The sequence below is a fragment of the Ochotona princeps genome, chromosome X, assembly GCF_030435755.1.
Source record: "Ochotona princeps isolate mOchPri1 chromosome X, mOchPri1.hap1, whole genome shotgun sequence".
NCBI lineage: Eukaryota > Metazoa > Chordata > Mammalia > Lagomorpha > Ochotonidae > Ochotona > Ochotona princeps.
This window is the reverse complement of record NC_080865.1, coordinates 343,836-363,746: the sequence shown is the minus strand read 5'-3', so window position 1 is coordinate 363,746 and position 19,911 is coordinate 343,836. Positions and strand designations below refer to the sequence as shown.

Below are 19,911 nucleotides of genomic sequence, written 5' to 3'. Positions count from 1 at the left end.
AGATGCTGCCTCTCAGGAACTAAACATGGCAGGCTGAACGCAGGTCCTCCGGTTGCTTCCTGAGCTTGCACAGCAGTAGAGGGCAGCATTATGTAGAGGGGTGTCTCTCTGGCAGCCAGCGCTACAGCTCACTAAAACAAGCTACGCCATGCTGGCCTTCAGCAAGCTCTACTCAGCCTGAAGGCTCCTGCTACAAGGGTGCTCAGTTGATAAAGCTCCTTATAATCATCAAGAGACATGTCAGCATTTTATTTCCAGTGAGGATTTTTTTGGTCTAAATCTGTTTGTTTTTAATTGCCATTGTATTTTAGGATGAGCAGAGAACGGATCAACAATGCCTTCTTTTTGAATGACCAGACTCTGGAATTTTTAAAAATCCCTTCCACCCTTGCACCACCCACGGACCCAGCTGTGCCCATTTGGATCATCATATTTGGTGTGATATTTTGCAGTGTTATAGTTGCAATTACACTGCTGATTTTGTCAGGGATCCGGCAACGTAGAAGGTAAGATACTCAAAGTGAGTGATTTAATAAGCATTGTTCCATTTACTCTTGAACTAGAAAAGTGAGAAGGTTAAGCTTTGAAAAAAATGGATAACTTCCTAAATATGTGTTTGTCTTTAGATGCTGTTAGGAATTTGTGTCCCTTACTTTATGAGGCTCCTTTCATCATTATGTTTCTCTGTTCTATACCACATGGATAACTCATATCTAGACTGGATTTTAATATCTGTGTGATTTCCTAAGCTGGATATACAGAGCTAAGCAGTCTTTTTGGGTAATTGCTCAGTTCCAATGCCAACAATTCTGCTCATGCCTTCCTTTCTTGGTTGATTCTTCTTGGCCTAGTGCCTTAAGGCCAGCATCCTCGCCCAGATGTTCTTAGGCTGTTTTATACTCCCCTCTTGTTGAACGATGTTCACCCTCCTAATGTCTATGAGATTGTATGCAGCTGTGTTTCTCATGGTCTTTGAATTAGCTCCCTGACAGAATCACTTGAAATACTTGGCTTTGTAAAAATGTAGGGCCTTTGATCCTATGGAAGACTCACTAGATTAGAATCTCTCAAGGGGATTCATTTTAATGAATACCTAGGCTATTCTAATTCACTTCATTTGAATTTAATGATTTCAATGTAATGATTTACATATTGGTTCTACTCCTTGAATTCATTTACCTGCATGTTGTAAACTTTGATGTCTAACTCATTGATATTGCTTCAAGAGGGAATTTCAAACCACTAGGAAACTTGTTGAGGAAATACTAAGGAGAGGAGACATGAATTCTTAGTATGAGGAAGGGGGAAAATAATTTTATTTATAAATACTTCTAATCCAGGGTTGGGGGAGAAAAGAACATTCTTAACTCTTCACCAAGTGCTCTGTTGATTTTAAACCTTCCTGTTTGATGCTAAGGAAGTCACAGGGACAAGTATTTCAAAAATCACACAGGCATGTTTTTAAAAAGAGCTGGCACCTATATAGGACATGTGGGACGTGTTTGGCCAAGTATGTGTTTGACCAAATGCTTCTCCTGGGGTTTCATAATTTTTCTTGTTTCACGTTACTTCCTAACAGAAGGGTAATTATTTTAAGTCTTGGGCTTTGTAACCTTTTCACAAATAATAACTGAAATGCTATGGAAAAATCTGGATTATGTCAAGCCCCAAAATTAAACTCAGAAATTAGAATCAAGTTGTACTTTGTTGATTTTTCTTGATGAGTGTTACAAAATGTCAAGAGGCTAGGCACAAGGTGTTTGTTTTGGTTTTAAGAATGTTGTAAAATACGCTCTTTCAATATTTGAATACCTATGTTTAATCTTTTGTTTTATGTCACCCCTCAGTTGCTCTATTTCTCTGAATATACTTTATCTTCTTGGCTTCCATTTTCACCCCAGTATAGTACAGTATAGGAGTTAGAAGAATGGCTTTGTAGATAGATTGCTTAGATTGGAAGTATTTATCTTGTAAGATTCTGCCCTTATATATAATCCATTAACTGCATGGATAGCCGGAAGCACAATGAGTCAGGTAAGGCAAGCTCAGGAGAATATGACTTGTGATGCTAGAAGCAAGATGACTAAATTTATCTTTGCTCCCTGTGCATAGGTAAATTTTCTAGATTGACAGCTGTGCTAGAAGTAACTTGGTGGGATAAAAAAAGTACAGTAGAGTGGTATTGGTACATAGTGAGTGCTCAGCAATTGTTAGCCATCACTATTTTTTTTTATTAATTACATTGCATTATTTGACACAGTTTCATAGGTATTGGGATTCCCCCCACCCTCCCAAACCCTCCAGTGGATTCCTCCACCTTGTTGCATTACCACAGTTCAAGATCAGTTGAGATTCTTTCATTGCAAGCATCTACCAAGCATAGACTCCAGCATCTTATTGTCCAGATAAGTTCAACGGCTTGTTGGGGAGACCATCTCTGGTCTGAAGGTAGAGCTGACAGAGTATCATCCTGATCAATTAAAAGTCCCAACATAACATCAGCTACAATTTATAACATTGTGGAATTAAATGACATGGTATTGAGTAACCAACACATAAAAAAAAAATGCAAGTGCTTAACCACATCCTGTGACTTCTTCATTGACATTTCAATTTTAGTTTATATACAACCAGGTTCTATACACCTTAAAATGGCTATAGATTACTATTCAGCTGTCTCGTGTCTGTTTTCATTATAGTATTTAGCACTTTATAGCGTTGAAGCATAATTTTGTTGAACCTGGCTTTTTTTCAGGTAGTCTAGACTGGCTTATAACTCTAATAAGACATATGTCAACAGTTTAGGTGCAGAACAGTTTTAGGGGGGTGTGCAGAGAAATCTTCAGTACCCTAGTGAGGAGTAACCAATCTTTGTGTCCCACCTAGTAAGGTATAAGTGAATCCACGCTGATCATTTCCTGTCTGATTCTAAGCTTTCCTTGTTGTTCTCTATCTATTCTAGATTTTTGTTTGTTTGTTTGTTTGTTTTGAGGGATTTCCAGAGCGATCCTGATGGTCATTGCCAGAAAGGGTGGGGACCCAAAGTTGGAACCAAGCTAGGGCCAGAGAAAGCTCCCCTCCCTAGTCCCGAAGGAAGCCAATCACAAAAGGTTAGATACCACGTTTGCCTTAATTTAAGATGAAATGATGTCAATATGAAAAATAGTGCATGTAAAATATAATATTATCTCAACCTCAAACAGCCCATCTCACACGCAATAAGATATTGTGAAGTAACCAGTGTACCAACAATCAATGTGAGTCAGATTGCTATATGATCTACATCAAAGAACTGTAAAACCTGATATACTTTTAATACCCTATGTTATTCCATAATGGGGCGGGAGAGCAGAGAAATCTTCCATCTCCCTAGAATATGTGAGGAAGACATGAAATATAACCTACCAGGATCATAACTGATAACTCATAGACAACAGACTCGAATGAGCATTAGACAATCGTTAAACTGCAAAGACATATAGGGGGAATCAGGAGCGATCCTGACAACCTCTTAACAGAAGGTCATGTGCACAGAGCAGGGGGGTGCCCAGAGTGGAGCAGGCGGACAGGAGGAGGCTTGTATCCCAACCCTGAAGACTCTCGGATCCTCACCTAGGACTATCAGTACGGGCACCAAGGACTACATCCCAACTGCCAAGGAGACCACGGGGAGATGGAGTACCTTCGGAGGCTGAGAACTCTGAGGTCATCCACTCCCTTTCAGATCTGCCACATGGGACAGAAGAAGTCCAAATCCTTCCTCGTAGGATCCAAGGGCATCAGAACAACAGCCAGGAGCCCTGAGCGGTCCGAGAAACAGAAGAACATCACTATTATTTTGTTATCTTTTCATTTGTTGGTCTTTCAGCTAGTTTGTGTTGGGATCAGCTGTCTCTTTCCTTCTGAGCAGATTTGCAGTAATGTAAGAATCAGGTGTGCAGCATCATAATCTGTTACCTGGGAAAAGCGGAGCTGTTGTCATGACCTTGCCTTCACACATTTAGTTCATGTTCCAACTGGGAAAACAGATGAACAGATCTCTTGTGTAAAAGTGCAGAGCATCAGTCATTAGACCATGCTGTCTGCACAGTCAGGACAACTTCCTGGAGGTCAATTGGTTGCTGTGTTTTAAGCTTGATACAATGCCTGATATGTTTCTCTCCATCAAAACATTTCTTCAATGATGAGGAAAACACTCAGTTTGAAATGGGGAGCCCTGATAATTGTGTGGAAAGCTCTTGCTAATCATGGACCGGGTAAGGATACCCCATAGGATCTTCAATCCTGAGAACAGTCAAAGGAATGCTCAACAATCCACTCCAACAAACTCTCATCATTGTGTTAGCTTTGTCAAAACAACATGATGTGGATTATGCAGAGCCAGTGAATGGAAAGTTGCAATCATTGGTGCTCAAAATAGGTAAACTCAAATGCTAGCTATTCCTTTTATATGCAAGGGGCTTCAAAAAGTTCATGAGGGTGTTGCTATTTGGCACAGCAGTTAGGCTCCACTTGGAATGCCACATGGAATGCCTAGGTTCAAGCCGCAGCTCCATTCTCTAGTCCAGCTTCCTGCTAACATGCACCCTGGGAGGCAGCAGGCGGTGACTCAAGTACTTGGGCCCCTGCCACCTGTGTGGGAAACCTGGGTGGAGTTCCTAGTTTCTAGATTCAGCCCAGCCCAATCTTAACATTTGAGAAGTGAACCAGTGACTAGAAGATCTTTCTCTCCCTCTCCTCTCTCTTTTCTTCTTCCTCTCCTTCTCCTTTTCTCCCCCACTCATTCTATCTGTATTTTTTGTCATCAAATAAATAAAAATAAACTAATGAACATTTTGAAAAATTCATGGAAAAACTTTTGTTAATGTATTTGAAAGAGACAGAAAGATCTGCCATCTGTTTGTTCCCGCTCCAAATGCCTGTTACAGCCAGTTCTGGGCCAGGCTGAAGCCTGGAGCCAGGGACTCAATCCAAGTCTCACCCAGGGGTGGCAGGGAGTAAATCACTTAAACCATTATGTGCTGCCTCCCGGGATGTGCGTTAACAGGAGGCTTAAATCAGGACCAGAACCAGAACTTGAATACAGGAACGGGATGCAGGCAGCACAGTCAGAATGGTTTTCTTTTTTTAGATTTATTTATTTTTTATTGGAAAGTCAAATATACAGAGAGGAGGAGAGATAGAGAGAAAGATATTCCATCTGCTTGTTAACTCCCTAAGTGGCTGCAGTGGCCATTGCTCAGCCAATCTGAAGCCAGGAACCCAAACCTCTTTTGCATCTCCCACACGGGGTACAGGTTCCTAAGGCTTTGGGCCATCCTTGCCCAGTCAGAATCTTACCCACCAAGCTGAGCAGTTACCCCTGCATTATTGCTTAATTCTATCTTTCCACAAATGTTTTTTTAGTCCCCTCGTATATAATCTTGATTAAATCATCAAATTATCACAGGTCTCAAATTGTCTATCTGCAATAGGGAGATAATATCACAGAGTTTTCTTGAGGAATGAATGATGTGAATGTATCTAAAGTATCCACAATATAGTATGCTAAATAAACTATAATTATTATTACTACTCAAGATAAATTTAACCATTTTCTTTTTTAAAAGGCTGTTTTTATTTAATTGAAAGACAGACTTACAGAGTGGGGAGGGAGACAGGGAGTATCACCATAATAAAAGTTGCAAAGTGCTAATTTGATATAGCCTGGCACTTTGTGGGTTAGAAGAAAGTCACAGACCCAACACAATTGCAGAATTAGCATGTACATAGTAGAATTGAGTTATGCATCTAGTATATAAATACACTGTTATAATGCTAGACTTTAGTTCAGTCTATAATCACAGCTGGGGCTTAGAAGGGGCCTCTACTGAGTTATCTAAATTCAGTTCTCCAGAAACCAAAGCCTAGAGAAGTAAAAATACATTGTGTCACATTGTGACACAGTAAAAATACATTGTGAAACAGTGATGAGAGTTTTAGAATATAGTGTAGAAGAGACAGCACAGATAACATAGATGGTATTGTCCTGCAAGGAGATTATAAGTTTGTAGTTGGTAACAAAGTCAAGGACAGGGCTTAGGACATAGAAAGCTAGCTGCCTTTTCCAGGCCTTCACCAAGCAGCTGGATCAGAAGTGGCGCAACCAGGTCTTGAACCAGTGCCCATATGAGATGCCATGTTGCAGGCAGCACTTTATCTGCTCCAGTACAATGTTGGCCCGTATAAATTCTTAATTAAATGAGTAAATAGTCTTAAAATAAGAATGTAAATAAAATGAGAAATTTTAGTGCTAGCAATAGCTTTTACTTAATGTTTTAAAATGTACAAATCAGTAGGAATCTCACATAGGTATGTTTTGAGAGGAGACAAGGAAAACTAGGGCTCTGAATCAATTTCATTCACCAATCCTATTCCATCCTAAAAGACAAGTTGCTCTGAATATTTGAATCTCAGTTTCTTTATTTGAATGGCAATGATAATACTAAAGACTGTTCCATGTTGCAGTGGGAACTGAATAATGCCTGATTGCTGCTATGTGATAGGTATTTAGTAATATTGCCATTCCATGGGGAATTAAACAATTTGCCTACATTCACATAGTTAGAAAGTTATGATATAAAAATTTAAGACTGGCTAAGACTGATCCCAAAGCACAGTCCTACTGTGCTGTAATGCTCATTCAAAACATTCCATTAACACTGATAGTTCCCTCAAGGATCACCTGGACTGAGTATGCAGATGGCCCCAATAATTGATTGTGTCCTGTATGAAACTTTAAATTGTCTGTTTTTTATTGTTCTTTTCTGGCTGTTTTTGGGCTTTAACTCTTCAGCTCTATTTTGTTTGAAGAGCTAGGGACATGCATTTACTACTTTCAGCTATTTTTTGTGTGTTTCCAGCTATATACATCTTTTAAAATATATTTTTATTTTGAATTTTGAATTATGTGGTACAATTTTGTATAGGCTGGGATTCCCCCCAAACTCTCACCCCCATCAGATTTTTCCCATTTTGTTACAATGGCAAAAATTAAAATGTCCTTCATAAGGAATCATAATTCCATCAGTCTCTTATTTAAGTGTACCCCGACATTGTTGGTACAGACAATGTCAGACAGTCCAGCATCCCATTGTCTGCACATGTCCAACAGTTTCATTGGGAATCCATCTTTCGCCTGGATGCAGGGATGCATGTTCCATTATACCCCCACATCTGTATATGGTAGACCCCGGTACTCCATCACTATACATTACTATAAGTGAGAAGCCATGAAAAAAGGTCAACAACTGGCGTGAGTTAGAACAGCCACAACAACAACATCAACAACAACAACAACATCAACACAAATTACAGTACCATTAAAAAAAAAAAAAAAACGCGCCACTGAGTAACCAATGCATGAGTGACAAAAAGGAAACACAGAAATCTCTTGGGAAAAATGATGCCATCGTATAATTCATGAGCCCGTGATGAATTCGACTAGAGAAAAGAGATTATTTGGAATGAACCAAACTGAAATAAAAAACATCAAAACACATGGGATACAGCCAAAAAAGCAAACAATCAAAAAACAGGATGGATTGGACTATTGGAGTTACACTTTCCATGTTGGTGTCCTTATATAAGAGAGAATATATGATATTTGTTCTTTTGTGATTAGCTCATTTCACTGAGCATAATGGTCTCTAGTTGGGACCACCTGGTTGTAAATAGAGTAATTTCATTCTTCTTATTAGCTGTACTTTCAGCTATTTTATTAGAACAAAGCAAACCCTGTTTGTCTACACGGTCTCTTATTGTCACCTGATACTTCGTTTATACCCCATTTTGCCCTTCTTCTCTTGGGCTTTGTGAGAGATACCTGCCCTCAAGGTTCATGGGAGCCACTTCCAGGTAGTTTAGTCTCATAGATTTTTTATTGTCTGCTTAAACTACCTGACATTGCAGGGACAGCGGAAGTCATTAGCACTCACTTGTATTTTTCAGGAAAAAAGGACTCCTGTTTTCTTTTTTCCTTTTAGCAAAACATCAAGTCAGAATGATCCAGAGAGATAATTAAGTTTTATTATACTTTGTATTAGTGATGCACAGGCACTGAATCAGTTTATTACAGCATATGCTATGAAAAGTGACAAAGTGTCCTATTACTGTTAGGTAAACTTTGAGCTGCTTATCATGTCTACCAGCCAGCAAGTTCCTGACATTGCAATTTGAGAAGCAATACCGAGACTCTGAATTATGGGACCCAAGGTCACAAAAGCACAGTGTATACCTAATTTGTTACTGACACAGCTTGATTTGATAATTGTCCACAGCAACTTCCCAGAATCTTCGTGGCTGACAAATTCTCTTTGAAAGGAAAAATTCTTCTCTGTTTGCATCCTCCTCCATTCCTTTGTGGCGACCAATGGATTATTTTTTCTTGTTGCTGAGGATGGGGAGGTGGGATTTCTTGCAATGATTTGCGTGTGTCCAGTTCTCTTCCATTTTTCTTCTAACTCCAAAAAACCACTGTTTACTGATGAAACTGGCAAACAGATGTTGCTATCCCATTATTTCTTTGCTTTTGTTGTTGTTTCAACTCCATCCTCCAAACATGGAAATTGAGAGGAGCCCTGACCTTCAGCAGCAGTAGAGAGAAGAGCTGTGGGAGTGGCAGTAGGAGAGGGGCTACAACCTGGCTGGAAAGGGACCCTGATAGGAAAGAAAATACCAGAAAGGGGGACATGACACCAGAAGACATCATCAGCCACTCCATCTGGGGTGAGGAGGGGACAGGGAAGTAAGGACATAGTGGTGGTTTTTCCCAAGCCTGTAACATCCACACGGAGGCTTTCTTTTTGGAAAGGGACTGCGGAAGGGGAAGTTTGAGAAACGCAACTGCCTAGGAGTCTTCCTGAGTTTCACATCAGACTTGCCCCCTTCCACCATTTGCAAAACGAATGTAATAGATGGAGCAAAATAAATGGACATTCAGTTGAGCATGTTTGGCTAGACGTATGGCTGTGTGATGTGAGAGGGAAGCGGAAAGCCATCCTTTCTAAGGCTGCACTTACAGTGCCATCTGCTTCAGTAAGTGCCATCCACTATACTTTTTGCCACATGCATTGCATACTTACACAAATTACAAGGTAAGGTTGAACTTTTAAAATATATTCATTACCACAAAAAATTGTTATTCACTCAAAGTCCAATGTGGAATGATTAGGGGGAGAAATTTTTTTTGATAATTTACAAATGCCTTTGCAACTAGGACTTCATTGCTTTGAGAAACCACTGCTCTCTTTAAGAAAGCATTAGGAATGGAAGGGGGAGGATGCATGAGTGTGGTCCATCTTCTGCTGCCTTCCCAGGTGGATTAGCCCTTTTGTTTAGTGCAAGGACAGTGTCTCTTTTACACAAACAGTAGGTACTCAAAACAGTTGTTGATGAATGTTGTGTACTGTGAATAGAAGTGATGTGATTCATGATGGTACAATGTCATTTGCTTTTGGTTTCCAGAGGAAATAGAAAGTGACAACACTCCTGTACATGGGAAGAGGGACCAAAGTGTTTGAGTGGTGGGTGATTTAATCTGCCTGGAAGACCCCTTCATCACATTGAACTCTAGTCTAGCCAAAAGCTGTGCTGTTCACTGATTGTTAAGGCTTGAAATAGCCAGTGCAGTGTCTCACTCTGAGGGTGGAAAAACACAGCAGCTTTCCTTTTCAAGGATTCTGAGACTGCAGCCCCTGACTTCAACACAGCATTGGGCCAGAAGGTTTATAAATGACTGTTTAAAACCAGCGACTCGAATTCAAATATTTCTTATCATAACATTTGGGATGTTTGATGATGGCATACGTGATGGCAGAATTATTTGAAATGATGAGCTCGTGATCTACAGTATTATAATGCTACTTGTATTTTAAAAGTGTACCCCAATTATTTGAAGTTTTTTAATAAGCATCACCAGGGGCTGGACATTGTGGTGGTGTGGCTTAAGATACCACTTTTGCCATTAGTATCACATATTGAAGTGCTGGTTCTAGTCCTGGCTGCTCTGCTTCTGATCCAGTTCCATGCTAATATACCTGGGGAGGCAGCAGAGGATGGCCCTAGTGCTTGGACCCTGTTACCTACATGGGGTAGCATGCAGATGGAGTTCTGGGTCCTGGCTTCAGCCTGACTCAAGCCTGGTTGTTGCAGGCATCTGGGCAGTGAACCAGCAGAAAGAGGATTCTTACTCTTTGTCTCTGCCTTTCAAGTAAACAAATATAAAAACCAGCAAGCATATACAAATGACACTTTAATGCAGCACTAATGGTAAGTTCCTCCTTGGTCAACAACCTCAGGCTACCTTCTCATCTGTCAGACTCATCATGGTCCTGAAGAACTCCCGTAGTGATGGAAGGTTACCATCAGTCACCACAGCATCCCAGCATCCCAGCCAGGAGATTCCCTCAAGTCTGCCTCTTTGGAGTTCCACAGATTTCTGGACAAGATGATCTTTGGCTGGTCTAGGAGCCTCATGCCTGACAGCATGCTTGCACGGTGCTGCCATGGAGGGCTGTCCACAGCACCCAGCCTGTGACAAGCCTCAGAGACACCCATCCCCTCTGGTTGCCGAGAGGTCCCCATCATTCCTTCCCTTACTGTCTGATGTCAATTATGATTGGCTCTGGATCTTACTCTTTCATGAAAGATAGAAAAGATTTTGGATTTGATGCTACATCTTTCTACACTCCAAAAAAAATAGTAAAGATCTGCTTACCACCTGGGTTAAGGTAACAGGATCTATAAAATGTCCAAGTATGAGAATGTAAAAATTTTATATTGTCATATAGAGCTTTTTGGACTGATTTAAAGTTGCTGCTTTCAGTTGTAATTCAGAAAAAAAAAAAATAAAACGCTGTGAGGTCCAAAATCTTGACTTAAGATCAACACAACTGTTCAAAAATTTTTTGTATTGGAAAGTCAGATATGAAGAGAGGAGGAGAGACAAAGAGGAAGATGTTCTGTCCTTTGATTCACTGCACAAGTGGCTGCAATGCCAGAGCTGTGTCAGTCCGAAGCCAGGAGCCCAGAGCCTCTTCCGGGTCTCCCATGTGAGTGCAGGGTCCCAAGGCTTTGGGCCGTCCTTGACTGCTTTCCCAGGCCACAAGCAGGGAACTGGATGGGAAGTGGGGCTGCTGGGATTAGAACTCGTGCCCATATGGGATGCCAGTGCATGCATGCAAGGCAAGGACTTTAGCTGCTGGGCTACTGTGCTGGGCCCCAACAGCATTATTTTTTAATGAGCCAAGCAGCAGCATCTATAAGGTACTTACTTTCTATAAAGTAATATGACTTTTCTTTCCAACATCTCATTTTAATTTGATGTTGGTCAACATTTGTGGACCATGAATTGTCAAATTCTTTGAGAATTTATTTTTCTGAATCCAGTTTGTATTAATTTGTCTTTCTAGAGCTAAATTTTACTTTTATTTTATATTTACAATTTTTATTTATTTGAAAAACACCCACACACACAGAAAAACTTCACAATCTTTTGGGTTACTCTTCACATGGCTACATTATCTAGGCTGGGCCAGAATGAAGCCAGCAGCAGGCAACTCAACCCACGTCTCCCATGTGAGTGTTAGGGAACCAGCTCTTGAGCCATCGCCTCATGCTTCTCAGAGTCCACAACAGCAGGTAGCTGGAAGTGAAGGCCGACCTGGATCTGTAATCCAGACCTAACAACATACGAGAGCAGCGTCCCAAGTAGCGACTTAACCACCATATCTGATGCCATATCTAGAACTACATTTGTAAACTTGACGAGTTGCCATAGGTTTTCCTCCCATCCCTTCAGCTATTGTGCGTGTTTGTGCAGACTTCTACATATGCGCATATTTGTTCATATACATATGTATTCACTCATAAACATTTTCATACATATTTTAGCATTCTAAATAATACCACTAGTTCCCATCGACATGTGTTTATCACCCTTGCAGACTTTTTGTTTTGGTAGCATCTTGTCATCTCCCTGAGTTTCTGTCATCTTTGGAACATCTTTGAAGATACTTGCTATCACCCATTACCTCGTTTTTCTCGGGTCCCTATTCTCCTTTCTGCTCTCCATGTATGTACCATACTCAGACATGCTTTTTCTTCCTAGATTCCAATTACTCTCTTTCTGTGCTTTCAGGAAGGATAAAGGTGCATCTGAGGTGGGTGACGCCGAAGATAAGTGTGAAAATGGCATCCCATGTGATCCACTAGACATGAAGGGAGGGTGCGTTAATGACGCCTTTGTGACGGAGGAGGAGCGCCTCACCCCTCTCTGAAGTCCACCGTTCTGCTTTCTTTGTGCGTGCTCAGCATTCCAAATACCAAAGGCAGATGATGTATTTTGTTTCATCACTCTTTTGTAAGAAATTTTAAACATGCTTCCCAGTGCAGGGTATCAGTTATACTCGTGAAGACCATGAAATCATAGGCTGATGACTACTTAAAATAATCTACAATGCTTTTCAAGTTATGAGGTGCTTGTAGTTATTGATTTAAATATTTCAGGAAATAAGTCAGGTGTGTGTGTGTGTGTGTGCGTTCATATAAATATTGACACTTTGAAGGCCTGTAAAAGGTAATCTCTCCAGTGGCAAATACCTGTAATATCATATAAAAATCATTGAAAATAATTTTCCTTTTTAAATATTGCTAATATTTTGTGTAAGAGTAAGTAATTCTTGTAAATTGAATGGATAACAATCAGTTACAAAGAGAATTTTATTCTGTTATCATGCCTACAGTTGCCTATATAATGTATGAATAACAGCCTCCAATAGGACATTTCTGTTTGTTGGTTTTGTAAAAGTTCAATATATGCTAATTTAACAGTGCTAATCTCATTTTTATCATGTGATTGTGATCTGAAACTCATTTTCACATTGTGGAACATAGTGAGAATAATTTTTGTTAGCTATGTTTAATGTACTCTGCAGCCCTAGAAATGAATTATTTTGGTTGTATGTATACATGTTTGAAGAAATCTTGTAGTTTAGATATTGATTTTATTTGTAGATAATCCATGTATCATTCTTAATTGCAATAATAATAATAATTATGCATTTATTAATGGAAATAAAAGTTAAAACCTCCCATTGCTGTCATCAATAGTTAATGTTGCAGCAGCAGTCTCTGAATTACTTCCTTGCCTCTGTTGTTGCTCCTTAGATACAGATTCTAAAATGTGTAGCTGCAAACAGAAAGTTTACTGGGGAGTGTTCTCAGGAGATACACCTGTGAGAAGAGAGGAGAGCAAGTGTGACAGACAAATTCCAAGATATCCGCCATCAGTCATTCCTGTCTCTGTGTGCTCACATCATGTGATCACTCTCATTGCGCTGAGTATGGGACTTCACTTTGCTTACTCCTCATGAAAAGAATATAGAAAAGATGATGGGATTTCATAATCCTGCAGTTAGTTTGTGTTGTCTGAGTTCTTTGAAAAGTTCTTTTAAAAACGGATTTAAAAGGTAACATGAATGTTGTGCATACTTTTTAAAGACTCACATGAGTGTGTCTTTCTAGCAGACTTGTTCTGGATACTACTTGGTGGCTCAGTTTACTTAATGGCCATGTTGGCAAAGCCAATGTAAAGCAACAGGATGGCCTCTAGTAATTTTGGTGCCCTCTTGGGACCTAAGACAGAATTCAGTCTGGCCAACACTTTGCAGCTTGAGCAGAGGACCTAGCTAAGTTGTGTGCACTCCCCATCATAGAAACCAAGATAATGAATTGTATGTTTTTAAGTCACTAAGTTTGTGGTATTATGTTGTGCAGCAATAAACTAACAGAGCAGGATTCGGCAGAGGGCGAAATGAGCAGCAGTCTCTCAGATGGAGCTCCGTGACAAAGGACGTGCTGAGCGTTGGCCCTGGTCTCCCTCTCTAACTCTTATCGCGACCCTTCTTCTCTGGCGGTTCATTACATCTAGAGATGAAGCTGAGCCCTCCCTCCTGCCTCTTGTCACTCTCCCGGCCTGTCTGTAGACCCTCAACGAGTTCTCCTTTGCTGGCCCTCGTGCTGATGTGCTTCTAGAGCACTATGATTATTTGAAATATGTTTTTATGGAGGAAAGGGATCGAAAAAGTAAGAAAGCTGCAGGTAGTACATAAGTCCTGATACAACCTTGTCTCCATCAACATCTTCATAACAGAATTAACTGTTGCTTTGTAACCTCACATGCAAATCATAATGGTGATAACACTTCATTTTATGTATTTGTTTATAGTCTATATTCTTTGCACTAAATATAATATTCTTAGAAGCAGTGGTCAAAACATTTAGCCTGGCAGTCTCCCTCTTATTTTTTCTTTCTTTTAACAAATATTAATTTTACAGGCAGAGGGAAAGAGATTGAGAGAAAGAGGAGAGGAAGGAAGAGAGAGTGAGCGAGCGAGCGAGAGAGAGACAGAGAAAGAAATCTTCCCACTGGCTAGCAAGAGGCCAAAGTCAGCAGCCAAGACCTCTACCAAGTCTCCCACGTGAGTTGCAGGGACCCAAGTACTTAAGCCGTCATCTACTGCTTCCCAGGGTACATAGTGGAAAGAAACCAGGTTGGAAGCAGAGGGGAGACTCCATCCCAGGTAACCTGATAATACATATGGATACTCCAAGTGGTGGCTTAACATTCAGCACCCACACCTTCCTGTTCTTTTTCTGCTTTCTTTCATTTTATAGTGATGAGCCGAGCCAAACACAGTCTGCATCCTCATGGAAGCTGAAAGGCTACGGGTCAGAGCTCAATAAGCATGTGCTGAGAAATTTGTGAATGAGATAGTAGTTGTTGAAGCTCACAGTCATATCCCTTCTAAAAGCAAAGGCTGCCCTTCTCTCTGTAAGTGGAGGAGTTTCAAGTTATGAGTGCAGTATTTTTTTTCTTAGAAAACAATTTGCCTTGAGAACAATATGCTTTATAATTAGAATTTCTTTATTTTTAGCATTGGAAGGAGATCTGACTTTTGGACTTGCAAGATGTAACTTGCTAAATAGCCATTTTTATCTCATGCTCTCTTGAGCTATAGACTCCAGGGTAACAGTGGGGTTTTGCATATAGAAATCTTTAACTGGTTAAATAACATCTGGATCCAATGAGTGTGCACCAGCAAACATAATCCAACATGTGCATCTTCAACTGAGTATAACTTGTTCTTGGTGAGGAGAAAACATTTTGAGATATGACAAAGATTTGTAGCCCTCTAGATAAGCAGCATGCCTTTGGCAATAAAATTTCATGGGGGAGAAGTCCTAAAAAATCTCAATTATGAAAAAGAAAAGGTTGAGAGATACTTGTCTTAGAAGGCTCCAAATTCTGAATATGTCAGATGAACCTCTTTGATCATTTTCTTCACTGTGTATTCTGAGAGGGGATTTATTCTACTGCTCCACTGAACATCCTGATTGGGGAAGCTTTTTACGCAGGGAGAGATGTGCTGTAACCTTGGCAGTCAACATAACAGCAAAATAAAGCTTATTTCTTCTGCCTCCTGCCTTTGACAAACACATTGTGTAATTAGAAAGTAGTCAATCATCAACCATACATTTCATTTTTAACTTAGTGACCCTGTAGTATGTCATGAGGAAACAGTGCGAGATGAATGTAGTGGAAACAGATGTAAAGAAGTGAAAATGTAGCTGTCATTGCACTCTCCAAATCCTTAGCAAAGTCTGCTTGATAAAACTGATGAGATAGAAATGTCTGAAAACCAAATTGTAACTGAATCAAAAAATAGCTGGGATGCCGGTAACTGTACTTACTCCAAACAAGAGCTGAGAACATAGAAGCTTCTATTTTTTTGTGTGTGCTTCATCTCCTGTTGTTTTTCCTTCAGCAGCACAATTAAAAGCATCTAAAAGAGTATTGTGAATTATTTATGTGTTGAATAATTATGTTGAGATTCCAGAAATAGGCACATTTCCGACCATTCTCAGAGAAGCAATAGCAGAAAACACAGCTTATGGATTAGAAGGCATGAAAAGCTCCAAGTCCAAATTCCCAGATCTTATTTTGAAAATTTGGGGCCATATAACATAATATATTGTTTTCTGTTTTACATCTTGTTTTACTTCATAAAAACTTTACAGCATTACATTTTACATTTGGTTTCCTTTCATCAAAGATTTGCATGTCGAGTCATCTCAGTAACACAAGCAAATTTGTAGGTGTTTTCTTTCCTTCCTTCCTAGCTTCCTCCTTCCCTTACACCTTCTCCCCTTCATTAAGAATCTCTACATTCAAGATGCATAGCAGCATTGACAAAGAATGTCTTATAAATGACCCATTCATTGTTCCCTTCTTTTCAAAGAAATTTTGGCTTTCAGGAATCAATAATTGATTTCTAGTTATTATTTAATGAGTTGCTATCTTAATGTTCATACTATTCAAGAAATTGTACATCAGTTAAAAGCACAACATAGGGAGGGTCTTTACTGGTTTACTGGTCAAGATGCCACTTGGCACATTCATGTCCCGCACTGGAGTGCCTGGGTTTAATGCCCAGCTCTGATTCCTGACCACAGCTTCCTGCCACTGTGAACTTTGGGAGGCAGTGGTGAAGGCCTTAAGTGGTTTGAGGTTCCTGCCAGCCATGTGGGAGACGTGGACTGAATTCCTGGCTTTGGACTCGCACTCGAGGTTGCTGACTCCTGAGGGCATTTGGAGAGCGGACCAGCAGATGAGAACTCGCTTTCTGTCTCTCAAATAAATGTAAAAAAATTAAAATATAACACACCAATATCTTTGTATTTTTTAATTAAAGCTTTATTTATTTTACTTGAAAGAGTTTACAGGGCTCGGCACGATGATGTAGTGGTTAAGGTCCTTGCCTTGCACGTGCCAGGATCCCATATGGGCGTCGGTTCTAATCCCGGTAGCTCCACTTCCCATCCAGCTCCCTGATTGTGGCCTGGGAACGCAGTCGAGGACGGCCCAAAGTCTTGGGACCCTGTACCCACGTGGGAGACCCGGAATAAGCTCCTGGCTTCGGATTGGCTCAGCTCCAGCCGTTGCGGCCGCCTGGGGAGTGAATCATCGGACAGAAGATCTTCCTCTCTGTCTCTCCTCTCTGTATATCTGCCTTTCCAATAAAAATAAATAAGTCTTTTTTTTTTTTTTTTTTTTTAAAGAAAGTGTTTACAGAGACAGACGGAGAGACAGGAAGATCTTCTTGTCCACTGGTTCATCTCCAAATAGCTGCAATGGCTGGAGCTGAGCCGATCCAAACCCAGGAGCCAGGAGCTTCTTCCTGGTCTCCCATGTGGGTGCAGGCTCCCAAGAACTTAGGCCATCCTCTACTGCTTTTCCAGGCCACAAGCAGGTAACTAAAACAGCTAAAACTGAAACTGGCACCTGTATGAGATACCAATACTGCAGGCAGAGAATTAGTCTGTTGCACAAACTGTGCCACTAATATCCTTTTAATTATTGTAACACCGTGGAAACACTGATGCGCTACAAGTAGTTGTGCAAGTTTATGGCAGTACTGAAAAAAAAAAAGGCAGATTTGGCTAGGAAAGCAATGACAATTGTTTTCTAAGTGTACTGTTTCCATAATTAACCCTTGCTTATGTATGTTTGAAAAACAGTGGACATATAGCAACAAATATGAGTGTGGAGAATTAGAAAAGGGGGCATTCAATCAGATCCAGAGTAAAGATATTTTTTCCTCTCCTAGTGTCTGATGCCATTTGACATAGTCTGGAAGTAGGCTACCAGAGCAGGAGGGCTGTGTCATACCCAATACTACTGAAACAGTGGAATATGAGCTCTTGGATATGGCATAAAGCTGAGCAATAGCCATAGTGGGCAAGCAAGCCTGGAAGGTGCCATTGTCAGATGTCTTGTGGCAGGGAACAAATACCCTTCATAGGTGTTCATAGGTGGGAACAGAAGTATGTCCTCATGCATGCAGTACAAGGATGGACTCCCAGCGAAATGGCTGATCAGCTCCTACACTGTTGGGAGACACCTCAGTGACAGCATGATAGGCTTGTGAAAATTCACGAAAAGCACCCATTGTAAGACTGGAGGGGAGATCAGACGGGAGGGTAAGGAATTTGTGGAGGGGAAACTCCAGTACCTATTAAACTGTGTCATAAAACAATAAACAATTGCAAGATTTTAATGAATATCTTAATCATTCTTGAGTTCCCTGGACTATATTTGCCATTCTAAGCCGTTGGTTCGTAGTCTACCATATTTAACCAAGAATGAAATACATGGCATTGTTCAGTTTGTATCAAGGAAACATTTGAAAACTTACAAAGTAAAATGATGTAGAACTGTTGCTGTCTAGTAAGTTTTGACCTGCAAAAAGGGCAACTCCATGTTTTTCAAACTGTTACTTTGCTAATGAATTCTTTGTAATTTAATAAAGTGATTCCTTCTATAAATATATCATACATGCTAATACAGCTCCTGGACCATCTCACAATTGCATATTACCCTATGACACAGTTGAATATCACGTATTTGTTATGCAAGATACTAAAAGACATTATTGTAATGCCAACAATGTATTAAAAACAAATAAGTACAATTTATTGAGAACCAGCATTATGTTTTGATCATCAGTGACTAAGGAAAACATGGTACTTTTTTTGCTTTATTTTATCTTATTTTATTATTATTGGAAAGGCGGATATACAGAGAGGAGAGACAGAGAGGAAGATCTTCCATCCGATGATTCACTCCCCAAGTGAGCCGCAACGGGCCGGTGCGCGCCGATCCGAAGCCAGCAGCCTGGAGCCTCCTCCAGGTCTCCCACGCGGGTGCAGGGTCCCAAGGCTTTGGGCCATCCTCGACTGCTTTCCCAGGCCACAATCAGGGAGCTGGATGGAAAGTGGAGCTGCCGGGATTAGAACCGGCGCCCATATGGGATCCCGGGGCATTCAAGGCGAGGACTTTAGCCGCTAGGCCACGCCGCCGGGCCCTGTTTTGCTTTTTTATATGGTTACTTATTTGAGAAGCCGGAGGGAGAGAGAGAGGGAGAGAGGAACTTCCATTTACTGGTTCACGTTTCAGCAGCCTGAGCTACATCGAGGCAGAGCCAAGGGCCAAGAGCTTACTGTGGCTCTTCGCCATGGGTGGGAGGAGTACAAGCAGCCTCAGCCGTGAGTGCTGCAGCGCAGGATTTGTTAGCAGGAAGCTGGGCTCAGGAGCTGGGGCCAGGCATGGAACTCGGGCACTCTGCTCGGCGATACAGGCATGCTGACCAGTTTTGTCATCCATCTGCATGCCAGTTTGTGTCCAGGTTGATTCTCTTTGGAACCAGCTCCCTGCTAATGGCCTAGGAAAGGCAGGGCAGATGGACCAAATGTTTGGGCTCCTGCCCACCATATGGGGAACCCTGATGAAGCACTTGGCTCCTAGCTTTGGTCTGGTTCGATGCTGACTTCCCAACCATCTAAGGAGGGCAGCAGCAGAAAGATATCCCACTGTGTTATTTTAACTTAAAAAAAATCTTTACAAACTCTTTAGGATCTTTATTTATTATAATCAATAGTTTTTATTAATAAGATTATTGTATTGTAAATACGGAAAAATTCAAATATTTGGTAATAAAATTCTACCTCAGATCCCACTAGGAGTAGATCCATCTGTGGTATCTGTCCAGCATTACCTGTAGTGCCTGAAATCCAACGGTAACCCTACCATTTCTTACTGGGGTGGCCGAACCTGAGCAGGGTTTCATAAAAGCAATCCAGCCAAATCACTTGCTTTCATTTGATAGAAAAAGAGTAAAGACTATCTTTTAAAATGAATTAATTTGGGCCTGGCATGATAGCCTAGTCACTAAAGTCCTCACCTTTCACATGCCAGGATTCCATATGGGAACCGGTTCATGTCCTGGCTGAACTGCTTCCCATCTAACTCCC

The 19,911-nt window shown here is 40.7% G+C and overlaps 1 protein-coding gene across 2 annotated transcripts in view; it reads left to right on the top strand.

Moving 5' to 3' along the window:
- Positions 1-13,117, top strand: part of CLTRN (collectrin, amino acid transport regulator) — a 46,240-nt gene extending 33,123 nt beyond the window's left edge. For both annotated transcript variants that reach the window (XM_058659234.1, XM_004597491.4), the window contains exons 5-6: positions 312-506; positions 12,179-13,117. In XM_058659234.1, the coding sequence (XP_058515217.1) occupies positions 312-506; positions 12,179-12,317 (334 nt within the window). In that variant the 3' untranslated portion in view covers positions 12,318-13,117. The remainder of the gene's footprint in view (positions 1-311; positions 507-12,178) is intronic.
- Positions 13,118-19,911: the final 6,794 nt, after the last annotated feature.